Source organism: Entelurus aequoreus, linkage group LG19, assembly GCF_033978785.1.
Source record: "Entelurus aequoreus isolate RoL-2023_Sb linkage group LG19, RoL_Eaeq_v1.1, whole genome shotgun sequence".
In the NCBI taxonomy this organism is placed as follows: Eukaryota; Metazoa; Chordata; class Actinopteri; order Syngnathiformes; family Syngnathidae; genus Entelurus; species Entelurus aequoreus.
The window spans coordinates 8,999,724-9,018,233 of record NC_084749.1 but is presented as its reverse complement, the minus strand read 5'-3'; the positions used below and the strand labels follow the sequence as shown (position 1 = coordinate 9,018,233).

The window sequence follows — 18,510 nt, the reverse complement described above, 5'->3', positions numbered from 1 at the left end:
TTTTACTGTTATGCTCAATTTTTTTTTAATGAATTATTGACTAATTTAAGGCTCAAATTACTTCAAATCAAATATTCCATTTCAAACATTTTCTTAGGGGAAAATATTGTATATTTTGTTTTGCCATAAAATAGGATTTTCTTTGACAAAAACAGCATATATATATATATATATATATATATATATATATATATATATATATACATTTACTGTATATATATATACATATACACATATATATACATACACATATACATACATTATATATACACATATATATATACACATATATATATACACACACATATATATACATATATAGGCCCTGTGATGAGGTGGCGACTTGTCCAGGGTGTACGCCGCCTTCAGCCCGACCCCAAATATGGACAAGCGGTAGAAAATGGATGGATTATTATAGACATATTTAGTGTCCTAATTAGATCCAAATCACTTTTAAAAACATTGCTGGGTTTAAATAAAGTAAAAGTAAAAGTACCAATGATTGTCACACACACTAGGTGTGGTGAGATTACCCTCTGCATTTGACCCATCACCCTTGGTCACCCTCTGGGAGGTGAGGGGAGCAGTGAGCAGCAGCGATGGCCGCGCCCAGGAATCATTTTTGGTGATTTAACCACCAATTCCAACCCTTGATGCTGAGTGCCAAGCAGGGAGGTAATGGCTCCCATTTTTATAGTCTTTGGTATGACTCGGCCAGGGTTTGAACTCTTAACACTCTAACCACTAGGCCACTGAGCAGGTATAATATAATATAATATATATATATGTATATATATGTATATTATATGTATAATATATATATTATATGCATAATATATATATGTATAGCAGGTATAATATATAATGTATATATTATATGTATATTATTACATACATATTTAGTGTCCTATTTAGATCTAAAGACTTAAAAACATTGCTGGGTTTAAAAATAAAAAAATAAAAAATATATATATATATATATATTATATGTATATTATTATATACATATTTAGCGTCCTATTTAGATCTAAATTACTTTTAAAAATATTGCTGGGTTTAAAAAAATAAAAATAAAAATAAATATATATATATTATTATTATATACATATTTAGTATCCTATTTAGATCTAAATCACTTAAAAATTTTGTTGGGTTTAAAAATATATTTATTATATGCATATTATTATATACATATTTAGAGTCCTATTTAGATCTAAATCACTTAAAAACATTGCTGGGTTTAAAAATATATGTATATTGTACGTATATTATTATAGACATATTTAGTGTTCTATTTAGATCTAAATCAAATTTAAAAACATTGCTGGGTGGAAAATATATCATATGTATATTATAGACATATTTATTGTCCTATTTCGATCTAAAACACTTAAAAACATTGATGGGTGGAATAAATATATATATATATATATATATATATATATATATATATATATATATATATATATACATATACATATATACTGTATGTATATTATTATAGACATTTAGTGTCCTATTTAGATCTAAATCACTTTTAGAAACATTGCTGGGTGGGGGAAAAAAAAGTATATTATCGCCATATTTTAAGTGTTTTTGGGTGGAAAAATAATAATATATCTATATAAATCTATATGTATATATACATATACTTATTCATGCTAAAATGATGCAAAGCAGGCATGTCCAAACTTCTTCCTCCGAAGGCTGCATACTAAAACATGTAAAGATACAGGGTCACTATGATATTTATATATGCTTTATTAATTGAGTAAAAAGTCTAAAAGATATTAATAGATTAGGAGAAAGGGTTTTGATGAAATAAGCTGTGATTCTGTAGAATTGGGGGTGTATGTTCATGACTTGACATAATTGGTGCTTCATGCACACATGAAAGAGTGAGCAGCACATGTGGGAAATAAACTTCCTTCTCCAGCCTCATATCAAAGCAGAGAGAACCCAATTCCAAATTTCCATCTAGGTTAAGCTTTTCTTTAAATATTAGTCTGGAGAATGATGTGGGAATGGAGGCCAGCCAGGAGCCATCCAGCTGGGCCTTTTGTTGCTGGCAGAATGAGTCTTTGTGTGGGTCTACAACGGGCCCACAAGCAGACACCAAGAGGTCCAGATGCCTGCAGATTAGTAACCTGGGAGACCACTGTGGCGCTCCACAAATGCTCCTTTCCTCCAGTAACATGTTTCTGTGAGGAGGCCTCATATTTGGAGAATATTCATGTTGTGACGTCCATTGTTGGATGGAGGGGATTGTGGGCCAGCTCCTGGCAAAAAACATTGTTCATGACCACAACACATGATGGTGTTGATCCAGCTCTGCAGGTGTTTCTTGTTTACTTTGATGAATCATCTCATGTTATGCTTGCTGTGAGTCTTTGGAATAGTTTTAGTTCAAATCTACATTTCCATTCAAAACTCCTTAGGGCTAATTGCTAATTTAGCATCGCTCCGAACGCTGTCACTGTGAGAGATTTACAGCTTTATTTCTAAAAGCAGCCTAATATTTATGTTTGTATTGTGGCCGAACATTTCCACCAAAGATATAATATAAAGATGAATGCTTTAAAATGTAATATCGGAAATTATTGGTATCGTTATTTTTATTATCGGTATCAGTGTTTCCCATAAACTGCCAAGATACCTGTGGCGGTGGGGGCGTGGCTATGGGCGTGGTCACCATTACATCATCGAGTAATTTGCATAATTTACTACAATGATTTGATTTTCTCTAAAAAGGCTCAAAAAATGTATACTTACTAATTAATAATAACAGTTTTGTTTTAAACGTCCATCCATCCATCCATTTTACAATATAATTACAACACTTTATGTACATATTTATATACAGATTTGAACAATAAGTTATTCACTGAAATTAATTGTGGTTCTTACAAAAAATATATCTTATAAAATATAAAAGCTAAAATGTCTCAAAGCTCTGCCCCTTTAATTAGTGCATATTAAATAATTTAACTTTAGCCTACTACTACAACCATATTATTTACCAGCAACATAAAGTGAAACAGAGGCAGAAGTGTCCTGCCACTGTCAGTAACAAATAAACAGAAACCAGTAGTGGTGGTAGATAGACACAGAGCTTCATCAAACATCTGATCCACTGAACAAAGAGCTCCAAAAATCTTGAACTTTAGACTGCCATCAGTTTTACTCCCTACACTTAACCATGTGTTTCCTACTGCCTGCAGACTTTGCACCCTTTGTTATATACACATGTTGTGTTTCTAATATAAATACATTTAATAAAGTCAAATACAAATAAGGCAACAAGAGAAGTATCCTACACTTCTCTTTTGTAAAGTAAATCTGAACAGCCGATATGGGCATCTACATCAACTATATGATTTGCCTGAGAAGCTGGAGAGGACAAAAATATATATATATATTTTTTTTTAATTTGTGGCGGACGTAATTCTTTCGTGGCGGGCCGCCACAAATAAATGAATGTGTGGGAAACCCTGCGGTATCGTTTAAAAAAATTTTTTTATTTATTAAATCAACATAAAAAACACAAGATACACTTACAATTAGTGCACCAACCAAAAAAACCTCCCTCCCCCATTTACACTCATTCACACAAAAGGGTTGTTTCTTTCTGTTATTAATATTCAGGTTCCTGCATTATATATCAATATATATCAATACAGTCTGCAAGGGATACAGTCCGTAAGCACACATGATTGTGCGTGCTGCTGGTCCACTAATAGTACTAACCTTTAACAGTTAATTTTACTAATTTTCAATAATTACTAGTTTCTATGTAACTGTTTTTATATTGTTTTACTTTCTTTTTTATTCAAGAAAATGTTTTTAGTTAATTTATTTTATTTTATAATTTTTTTTTTAAAAAAAGGACCTTATCTTCACCATACCTGGTTGTCCAAATTAGGCATAATGTGTTAATTCCACGACTGTATATATCGGTATCGGTAATTAAGATTTGGACAATATCGGAATATCGGCAAAAAAGCCATTATCGGACATCCCTATTATAATATCTAAATAACTTTGGATTTTTCCTCGTTTTTACCCATTTCTTATGTTTTGTTGACTTTTCAAATGTATGGCCAATCGCCATAGCAGTTTTGAATTGTCTTTTCCCCCCGGACCTATAAAACATATCTGTTTCTCTTTTTATATGAACTTGGGACATTATCTGGAAAACAAACACACAAACTTGGACTATTCGACTGGGATTTTTTATGTTTATTTTGGGCATGGTGGCACAATTGCGCAACAATGCAGCACATATTCACAGTGTCAAAGTCCAAAAAGGAGTAGGAAGAAGCAGAGCGTTTTTTATTTTAAATACTGATATGATAAAAGGTTTTATGTTTTGCAGCATGATTTTAGTTCTACTTAATTTGATCAAATCATCGTTTTAAGTAATTTATTTTATTTTTAATTGTCATTAAAAAAAAAAATACAATCATGTGTGCTTACGGACTGTATCCCTTGCAGACTGTATTGATATATATTGATATATAATGTAGGAACCAGAAATATTAATAACAGAAAGAAACAACCATTTTGTGCAAATGAGTGTGAATGAGTGTAAATGGGGGAGGAAGGTTTTTTTGGGTTGATGCACTAATTGTATCTTGTGTTTTTTATGTTGATTTAATTATAAAAAAAAAAATGTTTTATTTTATTTTATTTTTTATTTATTTCTTGTGCGGCCCGGTACCATTCGATCCATGGACCGGTGGTTGGGGACCACTGCTATAAACAATGTCAAATACAAGATGAGCTTCCTAAAAATATGACATTTCCTTTACACAGAATCAGTATCGATTCTCAAATCAGAATCGATTCTCGGTTCAAAATTGATTCTTGATTCAAATTGATTCTCGAATCAGAATCGATTATTGATTCAAAATCAATACTTTTTTAATAACATCAGGTGGCAGTCCTATGATTAACGACATTCCTCATAAAACAGCTCTGATAATTTGTTATATTTATGAAAAGAAAACTGGTTTTGTTGAATAAAATTCTAGCCAAACATTGAATAGAGTCAGATACAATTAAGGCAACAAGAGAAGTATCCAACACTTCTCTTTTCTAAAAGTAAATGTGTACAGCAGATCATCTAAAAAATTCCTAGTTTGTGAACCCGTTCTCAAACAATGGCAATAAAACTTTTCTTAAAACTTTTCTGATTCTGATTTACATCTACTATATCATGTTATCTGGACAAATCAAAAAACGTTTTTGTTTTTTAAATCGATTAAGAATCGTTACAAATAAGAATCACGGGTCATTCAAAAATATATATTTTTTGACACCCCTAGTTATGTTTCAATATCCACCTGTAAGCTTAGCATTAATAATGACGCCGCGAGCTAAGCTGTGTGCTAAAGGCAAAGGTCACTTTCCGTCGACTGGCCGGCAGGTTGGAGTGCGAGCAGTTTTTTGATTGAGACTTGTATTAGTAGATTGCACAGTACAGTACATATTCCGTACAATTGACCACTAAATGGTAACACCCCAAAAAGTTTTTCAACTTGTTTAAAGGCCTACTGAAATGAATTTTTTTTATTTAAACGGGGATAGCAGATCCATTCTATGTGTCATACTTGATCATTTCGCGATATTGCCATATTTTTGCTGGAAGGATTTAGTAGAGAAAATCGACGATAAAGTTCGCAACTTTTGCTCGCTGATAAAAAAAAAGCCTTGCCTGTACCGGAAGTAGCGTGACGTCACAGGAGCTAGTACTCCTCACAATTCCCCGTTGTTTACAATGGAGCGAGAGAGATTCGGAGCGACAAAGCGACGATAATCCCATTAATTTGAGCGAGGATGGAAGATTCGTGGATGAGGAACGTTAGAGTGAATGACTAGAGAGGCAGTGAAGGACGTATCTTTTTTCGCTCTGACCGTAACTTAGATACAAGCTGGCTCATTGGATTCCACACTCTCTCCTTTTTCCACTGTAGATCACGGATTTGTATTTTAAACCACATATATATGATATCAACCACTATGATTAGGTTTGGTTGATATCAGCACTTCAGTCATCAACAATAATATCATCAGAGAAATGGACATTGTAACAGTGTAGGTCTGACTTGGTAGGATATGTACAGCGAGCAGTGAACATAGTGAGCTCAGAAAGCATAAGAACAAGTATATACATTTGATTATTTACATTTGATTATTTACAGTTTACAGTCTGGGGAGGTGGGATGTGGTGGGGGGAGGGTTTTAGTCTAGGGTTGTAGTTGTCTGGAGTAACATGGACATAAATAAAACTTACTCTTTGGCTGGCGAACTTAATCGGGAAGTTTTAAAAGTGAGATTTGAAGTAAACACCAAGCTGCTTCCACTCTAGCATGTTTCTGTGACAAGAACTCCTTTAAGAGTTGCACAGGTGCCAAATAAAGACATGTCACCCAGGTGTCAGCATACCACACCGTGAAGGCTTCAAGCGCCCGCCTCCTCTAGCGTGGTGCGATGGTAGCGTCAGTGATGTGTAACCACTGGGTGTCATGCTAAATCCTGTTAGGTCTGACACGCTCAGCAGAGTTCCGAGGACGGGCGGGTCAGAGGTTTGAGGACGGAATGTTGACGCCGGTGTGTGAGGAAGTCATTGTTCCTGATATCACTTCTGTATCGCTGAGATTGTGTTATCTCTCGGCTTAACCCGACAACTTCCCGTTTAGCAGCGAGACTCGAGGCCCTTCTATGACACACATCTTCTTGTCCCACACAAGTTTGGCAGGCTGGAGGATATTTACCCATCAGAAGTGCAAAGCCGCAGATTGGATCTTGGTATCTGCTTTTTCCATCTGTCGTCTCAGACCAACGCTCTGGCACCTCCTGCTCGTGGGGACTTGAAGCGCTCCGGATCCGACTGTGTGGGTCTGTTCCAAATATGAAATGATTTCTGCTCACCGCTTCCTGCTAAACGATAACACCACCACACCACCACTCCATGCTGCAGTCTCAGGACCGCATTGAGATGAAGGCACCAAACTGACAACATACACTATTCATACATATATACACCATATACATATATATATATACATATATATATATACACACACACATATATGTATATACAAAACCCAAAAGCAGTGAAGTTGTCACGTTGTGTAAATGGTATATAAAAAGAGAATACAATGATTTGCAAATCCTTTTCATCTTATATTCAATTGAATAGACTGCAAAGACAAGATATTTCATGTTCACTCTGAGAAACTACTTTTTTTTCTGTAAATAATCATGAACTTAGAATTTAATGGCAGCAACACATTGCAAAAAAGTTGTCAGAGGGGCATTTTTACTACTGTGTTACGTGGCCTTTCCTTTTAACAACACTCAGTAAACTTGATAACGTTGCTTGGATGGCAACATATGTAGCTCCAAAACCTGTATGTACCTTTCAGCATTAATGGTGCCTTCACAGATGTGTAAGCTACCCATGTCTTGGGCACTAATACACCCCCATACCATCACACATGCTGGCTTTTACACTTTGCGCCTAGAACAGTCCGGATGTTTTTTTTCCTTTTTGGTCCAGAGGACATGACGTCCAGTTTCCAAAAACAATTTGAAATGTGGACTCGTCAGACAACAGAACACTTTTACACTTTGTATCAGTCCATCTTAGATGAGCTCAGGCCCAGTGAAGCGTTTCTGGGTGTTGTTGATAAATGGCTTTGGCTTTGCATAGTAGAGTTTTAACTTGCACTTACATATGTAGCGACCAACTGTAGTTACTGACAGTGGTTTTCTGAAGTGTTCCTGAGCCAATGTGGTGATATCCTTTACACACTGATGTCACTTTTTGATGCAGTACCGCCTGAGGGATCCAAGGTCTGTAATATCATCGCTTACGTGCAGTGATTTCTCCAGATTCTCTGAACCCTTTGATGATATTACGGAGCGTAGATGGTGAAATCCCTAAATTCCTTGCAATAGCTGGTTGAGAAATGTTGTTCTTTAACAATTTGCTCAGGCATTTGTTGACAAAGTGGTGACCCTCGCCCGGTCCTTGTTTGTGAATGACTGAGCATTTCATGGAAGCTGCTTTTATAGCCAATCATGGCACCTACCTGTTCCCAATTAGCCTGTTCACCTGTGGGATGTTCCAAATAAGTGTTTGATGAGCATTCCTCAACTTTCTCAGTCTTTTTTGACACTTGTGCCAGCTTTTTTGAAACATGTTGCAGGCATCAAATTCCAAAATGAGCTAATATTTGCAAAAAATAAAGTTTTCTAGTGTGAACATGAAATATCTTGTCTTTGCAGTCTATTCAATTGAATATAAGTTGAAAAGGAGTTGTAAATGACGATTTCAACACTTAAAATTTTGTTATTGAAAACTAAGATGCATGTTACAATAAATAACAAGTACAATACTTACAGTACGACCACTTTTGAGGGCGTCACGAAAACAAACAAAAACACTATAAATTATGAAATGTGATAATAAAACAAGATATAACAACTAGACAGCAGTTATGATAAGCACATTTTTAAATGAGGGCATTGTGGACGTAGAGGGGTTGTGGACGTAGAGGGGGCTGTGGACGTAGAGGGGGGTGTGGACGTAGAAGGGGTTGTGGACGTAAAGGGGGCTGTGGACGTAGAGGGAATTGTGGACGTAGACGGGGTTGTGGACGTAGACGGGGGTTGTGGACCTAGAGGGGTTGTGGACGTAGAGGGGGGTGTGGACGTAGAGGGGGGTGTGGACGTAGAGGGGCGTTGTGGACGTAGAGGGCGTTGTGGACGTAGAGGGCGTTGTGGACGTAGAGGGGTTGTGGACGTAGAGGGGGTTGTGGACGTAGAGGGGGTTGTGGACGTAGAGGGCGTTGTGGACGTAGAGGGCGTTGTGGACGTAGAGGGCGTTGTGGACGTAGACGGGGGTTGTGGACGTAGACGGGGGTTGTGGACGTAGACGGCGTTGTGGACGTAGAGGGGGGTGTGGACGTAGAGGGGGGTGTGGACGTAGAGGGGGGTGTGGACGTAGAGGGCGTTGTGGACGTAGAGGGGGCTGTGGACGTAGACGGGGCTGTGGACGTAGACGGGGGTTGTGGACGTAGACGGGGGTTGTGGACGTAGAGGGGCTGTGGACGTGAAGGGGGTGTGGACGTAGAAGGGGGTGTGGACGTAGAGGGGGCTGTGGACGTAGAGGGGGTTGTGGACGTAGAAGTGGTTGTGGACGTAGAAGTGGTTGTGGACGTAGAAGGGGCTGTGGACGTAGAGGGGGCTGGGGACGTAGAGGGGGCTGGGGACGTAGACGGGGGTTGTGGACGTAGAGGGCGTGTGGACGTAGAGGGGCTGTGGACGTAGAAGGGGGTGTGGACGTAGAAGGGGGTGTGGACGTAGAGGGGGTGTGGACGTAGAAGGGGGTGTGGACGTAGAAGGGGGTGTGGACGTAGAGGGGGTTGTGGACGTAGAGAGGGTTGTGGACGTAGAAGGGGCTGTGGACGTAAAGGGGGCTGTGGACGTAGAGGGGGCTGTGGACGTAGAGGGGGCTGTGGACGTAGAGGGGGCTGTGGACGTAGAGGGGGCTGTGGACGTAGAGGGCGTGTGGACGTAGAGGGGCTGTGGACGTAGAGGGGGTTGTGGACGTAGAGGGAAGTGTGGACGTAGAGGGAAGTGTGGACGTAGAGGGAAGGGTGGACGTAGACGGGGGTTGTGGACGTAGACGGGGGTGTGGACGTAGAGGGGTTGTGGACGTAGACGGGGGTGTGGACGTAGAGGGGGGTGTGGACGTAGAGGGGTTGTGGATGTAGAGGGGTTGTGGATGTAGAGGGGTTGTGGACGTAGAGGGGTTGTGGACATAGAGGGGCTCCACACTGGTGCTGTGCTGTGATGACACCTCAGGGTCCAGTCCTACTATTCCCACTAACGAGGCCTCATGTTTAGACAAAGTGCAAGGAAAAGATGTCTGCTTTGTGTGGAGCGCCTCCTGACATCCTGTAGTGACACAAACACTCAACCCTGCACCATATTTGGTGAAAAGTAGTCCGTGTTTGTTTATACCAGAGCAGCGACAAGAGTGGGAACCATCCTCTAAGAAGATTATGGTCCCTCACTTTGCTGATGGAACTTGTCATCATTTTCTGCTAAGAAATACGTTTTTTTTTGTGCCAGCACCCAGGCCGACATCTTTAGTCTCAGGCTTTTAAGCAGCTGACATGCAGACTTCCTGCGAGCTGTTTACACACAACTCTGCTCTGACTTCCTGTAATGTCAACAAGCCCTGGTTGCACTGTAATAATAAGTCAACAGTGACATTTACGCTGCTTTTTATACTGTAGTTCTGTCAATTGAAAAACAGCACCACTGTTATTTTGACAGTAAAATTGTGGCGACTGAAATACCTTTTTTTTTTTTTTTTTTTTTTTAAATCATAATATCTTCAATGGTTGTCATGGTGAACCACAACCATCAACGTTCCTGGAAATGTTCTGACAAGGCTTATTTAAAGGGGTGAAATGTAAAAATGTGCCTTTTGGGGGGAAAAACTGGCATCTCATGAAGGGATGGGTACCAAATTCTGTACTTTTTTTAGGTACCGATCGAATTCCATCGGTACTACCGGGCACCCAATCACGTCAAATCAAAGCGTACCATATTTCCTTGCATGTGACATCACATCCGGCTGCAGACTCATCACAGACTCAAGCACTTGGCGGGCAAACAGGCGTATTAGTATCGAACTGTCTTTCGACAAAGTTGCAATTTTTCACGCCAACATGTCTGATTAGGGCTGCGCGATAAAACGATATCTATATCGATCATGTTAGACACGTAATTGATATCAATGACAAAAGCATTCGATAAAATATTCAAAAGCAGAAGTATGGAAGCAAGGTTGGTTGCATGAACAAAAACACTCGCTCTCTGGCAGAGGTGGGACCAAGTCATTGCTTTGCAAGTCACAAGTAAGTCTCAAGTCTTTGCCCTCAAGTCTCGAGTCAAGTCCCGAGTCAAGACAGGCAAGTCCCGAGTCAAGTCCAAAGTCAAGACTAGAAAGTCTCAAGTCAAGTCCCAAGTCCTGCATTTTGAGTTTCGAGTCCTTTCAAGTCCTTTTAACCACAGACTAATATTTTTACACAGATTGTGTATGCTTTTAAAACGCTGTATTTATTTATTAAAACAAGTGCGTTTGAAATTGCAGGAAAAAAAATAGTGCTGACATTGCAATTCATAATAGCACTATTAACCAGTCATTTTAACAGTTTAAACAATTTTAAACATTTAACTCATTCCTTTACAGAATAAACACATTTGCAAAAACAAACATTAACATACTATTGGTTGTATTTTATGAAAATAACATTACCACAAAGTTGAGAAGGAGCAAAGATCTTCAATATTTGTATGTGAGAATCACAAAGAAATCTTCTGGGGGAGGATGACACCCCTACAGGGGTTTGGTTTACAAACTTTCAGCCCCACCTAAAACAAAATTCACCAGCCGCCACTGATTATGATGCATTCTCATTTTAGGCAAAGTATAAGACAATACTTTCTTAACAGTATAATTGTAACCAGGAATAAGTCTTCAAGTAACAATATTCAAATACTAACATTGTTGGGTAAGACAGCATTTGGTTTTATTCTGAATCCAGTGAAACAGATTGGTGGTTTTAGCTGATATAAAGACTTTCAGGTGTTTATATATGTTTAAGTATTTGGCAGACGCTTTTATCCATAGCGACATACATAAAAAATAGATATAAAACAATCACTGTAAACATTATCATTTAAGGGAAGAATGTAATACAAAATATCAATACAAAGTGTCAAGACAGAATAAACTCTCTGCTGCTGCAGCAACAGAGTTACAGACTATAGGTCCCTAAAATATATAGATATCTAATGTATTCATACATTGTTTATGTAGGATATACGCATGTATATATAACATAATCATATTGTTTCTTCAACTTAAAAATAGCTGACCGTTTTTTTCCCCCTTCTCTGGGATTATATTCCCAGTTTTGATCTCGGACGTCTGGTCACTTATAGCATATAAGAATATTATATTACTGTTAAGCAAACTATGAATAATAAAAACGCCAAAACATGTGTCCGTTATCATAGCTACACGTATGACAAAAAAAACGCGTGAAAATCAGTGGTATTCAGTGAGGTAAGATGAATTAAATGCGCTGACAGTTCATTGCTCCTGCCAAATGAATTGCACTGAGTGGAGAGGATCACCACTCCAAGATGGCGGCTCCGCGTCTCGTCTGCGCCAGTAGGCAGTAGCGCTCAATGCTGCGTACCCTTATAAGATGTCTATGGTTATAACGTTAGCAGTGAGTTTGCAGCCTCACTGATTTAACTACACAGCAAATAAAAGTCATGTTACTTAGCCAATAAACGTTATCTTACATTCAAAACTTACCCTTCTTTGTGCAACTTCAAATGTCGAACGAAGTTGGAAGTTGTTGCGTCTCCGTCTGTAATATTCGAACTGCGTGATTTGCATACGGCAATTCGTTTTTTGTTGACCAAGTCGTAGTTGTTATACCCGAACGAAACCAACTTTGGCATAATTGTTTCTCACTGCCGCATTGTTTGACAACTCATGTTCGGTGGTTGTCCTGCAATTGGATTGGATGAGAGCTGTGTGATGAAAACAACGTAGATTTAATTTGATTGGCTGTTGTACTGACAGCACACACGCTGACAAGCAGCACACACGCTTATAGACACAGACGTATAAAATGAAAGATACGGAGCGCTCCCAAATAACTTTTTAAGGTTTGGGTTTTGGGGAAAGTAGCAAGTCATGTCAAGTCAAAAGGCTCAAGTCCAAGTGAAGTCACAAGTCATTGATGTTAAAGTCTAAGTCGAGTTGCAAGTCTCTTTACATTTTGTCAAGTCGAGTCTAAAGTCATCAAATTCATGACTCGAGTCTGACTCGAGTCCAAGTCATGTGACTCGAGTCCACACCTCTGCTCTCTGGTGACCGAGCAACGCAGGAAGTGATCACTCATCAGTGGGAGTGACACGCTAACAGCCAATCAGGTGACAGTATCAACTATCACGTTTGGTTGATTCTTTGCATGGAGTGAGAAGAGAAAGTCAAAATGAAGAAATTGTGGATAAAAGAGGAAAGACTGTAGTCAGACCAATGTGGTCTGTAAATGATGCAAGGCAAGACCGCTAATACAATACCAACTTAGCCCACTCACCCTTTAGAGCACAGCTGTCACTTCCTGTCACTAAACCTGCAGAAAATAGTTATTCTCAGGTTTCTCTATGTTTACATTTTCTCACTATTTTCTTACACTTTATAAAGCATTTCTTACATATTCCTTATTTTAACAAAATTATTGTTAAGTGTTCAATGTGAATTTAATATTTTGTTGACATTGAGTGTTTTCCATGCTTGTGTTGACATTTCCTTTCTGCCTTGACAGCTGAGGGATTATAAATTAGAGGAAAGTTACATTTAAAATGAAATATATTTTCCATAGGTCATAAAAAATATCAATAATTATCGATATCGACCAATATGAAACACTTATATCGTGTTCAGCCATACTGCCTGATGGAAAGTATTCAAAAGTAAGGCTTTAGATTTCAAAATGCTCTACTGATAGCTTTAGCGAATTTACATGGCGATTTTAATGCCTCCAAATGTGTTAATGAAAACTACAAATAAGGTGCACGTTACAACCGAACAACTGGGGTGTAAAAGGTACAATACTTACAGTAGAAACTACAGCTGTCAAAAATAAGCTAACTCATGTGATTAATCACAAAAAATTATCACATTAATCATGAAAAATTAAGCAACATTTTTTTTAATTTATTTTTAAAATATCTGTTAATTAAATTTTTTGGACAGAAATATTATACATGTCAAATGTTCCGTTTTAACCCCAAACAAGTAACCCACAAAAATATATATATATATATAGTACTTTATTGATTCCTTCAGGAGAGTTCCCTCAGGAAAATAATTTAAAAAAAATTATATATATATATATATATATATATATATATATATATATATATATATATATATATATATATATATATATATATATATATATATATATATATATATATATAATTTTCAGTAATTATTATATATGTGCTGAAAATTTAAATTTCCCCTCAGGGATTGATAAAGTATTTCTGATTCATATTCATATATATATATATATATATATATATATATATATATATATATATATATATATATATATATATATATATATATATATATACACACACACGCACACGCACGGTTACTTGAAAAGTGGCGCAGATTATTAGACAGTCAGTGATCATACAACAGTGCAGAAATTAGTAAGGAGATTTCGACTGGGGTACTCGCTGGCAAATTTTGATATTAACTAAATAAATAAGATAACTAAATACAAATAAAACATATACATTCAAGTAAAACATTTAAAACATGTCCCTGGATGACAATCTGACAATAAAACTGCATTTGTGTCGACATATAGGGGTCTTTTTTTAAGTGAATTCAAATCACGCAAGCAAGTAGTAACTTGTGATTAATCATGAATAATCCATATTCAAAAGTATCATTAATCTGATTAAAAAGAAATGACAGCAGTAGTATAAACACTTTGTAGGACTCAACAAAGGACTGGCACATCCAACTTAATGGCAAAGACTACTTCCAAATGATACTCATTGCAGTTAACATAAGCTTACTGTGATATGTTGTGTATGAGTCAGTAAAATATGTAACATTGAGCATCTTTTCACTTCATAATGTGACACACACTAAAAATAAATCCATACTGAAATACTAGATGCAAAATAGTTTAAGTTTTAAAACAAAATACGAGTTTTGGTCATGTTCTGACAAAACAATATTAAGTTTTATTTTTGGTTGAAATAAGCTTTAAAAATAAATGTTATCAAAATATCATAAAAGTAGCTCTCAGAAGAAAATGTGTTATGTACTATGCAGGTGTACCTAATGAAATGGTTCTTTCTATTTGGATTTTTAGTCAAGATGGGGAAGGGAGAAGTCAGGTTGTTGTTTTTCCCCCCTGCCTGAATAAAATGCTGAGAATGTTGCTGAGCTGGCATGGGTCAAGAGGGATGAATACTCCTTACCTGACTCACCTCACATTGTTTCTGACGCTGCTGCTCATTGTCATCAGGAAAATGTTACGAAAACCTTGTGTCCAAACTGTGATGGTGAACAGTGGGTGGGGTCCATGATTGTCGCATGTCGCCCGTGTGTACTCACCTCCATGGTGGTGTGTGTTGCAGACTGGCAGATCGCCACGCTGGCCTTGCTTTTGGGCGGTGCCGTCCTCACGCTGCTCTCCTTCCTGGCGGCCCTGCTGTCCCTCTGCTGCAGCTCCAGGAGTCGCTACTACAAGCCTGTGGCCGTCATGCTCTTCTCTGCAGGTACACCCAAGATGGAGAAAAGACACATTTTCACTCTATATGGACACTTTATTTGGTCAAAATATTGCAATTGGCTTTATGATCGATGGGAGGTTTTGTTTAATTTTGCCGAAATAAAAGTGGGAACGTAAAAAAAGCCAAAAACAGTAAAAAAGTTACTTTTTTTAAGAATACATGTCATTAAAATGTGATTTCATTCCATTATTCAAATGAATTCATTATTTATCGAGTCAATTCAATAAAAATATATAAAACAAAATAAAAAGTAATATTTAGAATAAATGGTTTAATTAATTGTAATAGTAACACCCATTAAAATAGCAATAAATGTGTGATTAATCAAATTCAATATTCACATTATTTTGTGTTGCTCTCAGAAACCAAAATATTATAAACAAAAGAAATAAAAATTAGCTTCAAATATGGAATATTTTTTAATACCATAACAATAGAAAAATACTGTAAAAAGCCGAACTGTGAAATGTGAAAAAATAAAAATACAAAAGTAATATTTAGAATAAATGGTTTAATTCATTGTAATAGTAACACCCATTAAAATAGCAATAAATGTGTGATTAATCAAATTCAATATTCACATTATTTTGTGTTGCTCTCAGACACCAAAATATAAACAAAATAAATAAAAATTAGCTTCAAATATGGAATATTTTTTAATACCATAACAATAGAAAAATACTGTAAAAAGCCGAACTGTGAAATGTGAAAAAATAAAAATACAAAAGTAATATTTAGAATAAATGGTTTAATTCATTGTAATAGTAACACCCATTAAAATAGCAATAAATGTGTGATTAATCAAATTCAATATTCACATTATTTTGTGTTGCTCTCAGAAACCAAAATATTATAAACAAAATAAATAAAAATGAGCTTCAAATATGGAATATTTTTGAATACCATAACAATAGAAAAATACTGTAAAAAGCCGAACTGTGAAATGTGAAAAAATAAAAATGATACAAGTTGCAACGTTCCAAAATTTTTTTTTATATTAATGATAATGTCGATTCAACAAATCTAAACATACAAAACTAATATTTAGACTGCATGATTTAATTAATTAAAAAAAGCAAAACATTTGCGATTAATTGAATGAACTAAATAGTTGTATTGGGTTGCTGTCAGAAATCAGAAAAATTACAAAAATAAACATAAGCTTGAAATATGATCTGCGGGGAATTTTTTTTAATACCATAATAATAATGAATAAATAAAAATGTGATTACGGTTGCAACATTTAAATCAAATTATATAGAAATGAGTATGTCAAGTCAATAAATGATACATAAACACAAAATAAATAATTAGATTGTATGATTTAATTAATCACAGGAGTAACATCCATTAAAAAACAAATCATTTGTGATTAACTGAATTAACTAAATATTCATCTTGATCAAAATACAAACAAACATAAGCTTGGAACATGATCTGCGGAAGATTTTCTTCATACCGTAATAACAAAAATGATCAAAACCATAAAATGTGAATGAATAAAAATACAGTTGCAACATTTCACTAAAAATATATATTAAGAATGATGTCAAGTCAATAAAAAACACAAAATAAATATTTAGAAGTTATGATTGAATTAATCACGAGGATGTCGTTGTGGCTTGTACAGCCCTTTGAGACACTTGTGATTTAGGGCTATATAAATAAACATTGATTGAATCACGAAAGTAACATCCATTAAAAAAATAATCATTTGTGGTTAAATGTATGAAATAAATATTTTGATTTTGTGTTGCTGTCAGAAACCAAAATATAGATGTATAAACAAGAAAGTAATATAAACACTGTTTTAACAACAACAAAAATAAACTCTGAAATGTGAATGAATAAAAATTATTTATTACAATTGCAACATTTCACAAAAAATATCATTACGTCTATTAAGTAAATAAATATACATTATAAATACAAAATAAAGATTTAGAATGTATGGGTAAATTAATTACATTAGCAACATACATTTAAATAGCTAAATTATTGTGATGAATGAATGAAATAAAATATTTGGATCCTTTTGTGCTCCCGTCAGAAACCAAAATATTAACAAAAACATGCTGAATATGGTCTATGGATGACTTTATTCATACCGTAATAAAAAATATTTCAATCATTGAATAAATAAAAATATAATTTATTACTTACATTTCACTAAAAATTTTAATTGCTGGTTAGAATCTAAATTTTTTAAATTGAACTTCATTCCCGTCATTCACACAAATAAACTTCCTGTTCATGAACCAGGAAGTAGCCTCATAAACGTTGAAATATACTCAGTTGTTTTGTTTATTTATTGTAGAGGAATGTTGCCATTCAACTATTTCTGTAGCAAGAATATGTGCTTACGTCACCTTGCTTCCTTCCCAGTGGTGCTCCAGCTGTGCAGTCTGGTCCTGTTCCCCATCAAGTTCATCGAGGCGGTGACTCTGCGGGTGTACCACGAGTTCAACTGGGGCTACGGCCTGGGCTGGGGGTCCACCATCTTCTCCTTTGGAGGCGCCATCCTTTACTGCCTCAATTCCAAGAACTACGAAGACTACTACTAGAGACCAGGGGGGGAGAGAACTTTCAGGGGAGAAGAAACACGGCATGCTCTCGTTTACCTTGGGATTATTAGTTACAAATGAATCCAAGTAGTATTCCTCTTTAGATGCATCACGTGACCTCACAGGTCTCCAGGAAGGAAGATGGAGTTAGACCAAACAGGACACACAAACACTGCATTCCTGTGAAATATCAGGACATTATGAAAGATGGCAGATGATCAGTGGATGCCTCACGCATCTCATGTGATGCCTGAATGGCTTGTTTTGGTCAAAGACCATCATTGTAGTAATAAAACACCACTGTCTGTGTTGCAGTAGTGAATGGTGACACTGCATGAAGATTATTTAATTAAAAAGTTACTTCCAGTACCAAAGTTTGGACAACATTTTGTTATTCATTTTGGCAGACTGGACACTTTTCACGGAAATGAATGATAACTTGATGGAATCATTTATGTAACAAATTAGGAGTGTGAGTCTTTGGGCACTGCACCATTTGATCCGTTGCTCGAAA

The 18,510-nt window shown here is 36.3% G+C and overlaps 2 protein-coding genes across 2 annotated transcripts in view; one reads left to right on the top strand and one right to left on the bottom strand.

The window, feature by feature from the left end:
- tmem47 (transmembrane protein 47) overlaps nt 1–18,370 on the top strand; it is a 19,344-nt gene extending 974 nt beyond the window's left edge. Inside the window, exons 2-3 of the mRNA XM_062027809.1 lie at nt 15,277–15,417; nt 17,818–18,370. Of these exons, the coding sequence (XP_061883793.1) occupies nt 15,277–15,417; nt 17,818–17,996 (320 nt within the window). The 3' untranslated portion in view covers nt 17,997–18,370. The remainder of the gene's footprint in view (nt 1–15,276; nt 15,418–17,817) is intronic.
- prrg1 (proline rich Gla (G-carboxyglutamic acid) 1) overlaps nt 1–18,510 on the bottom strand; it is a 113,019-nt gene that overhangs the window by 22,654 nt on the left and 71,855 nt on the right. The gene's annotated exons all lie outside the window — the stretch shown is intronic.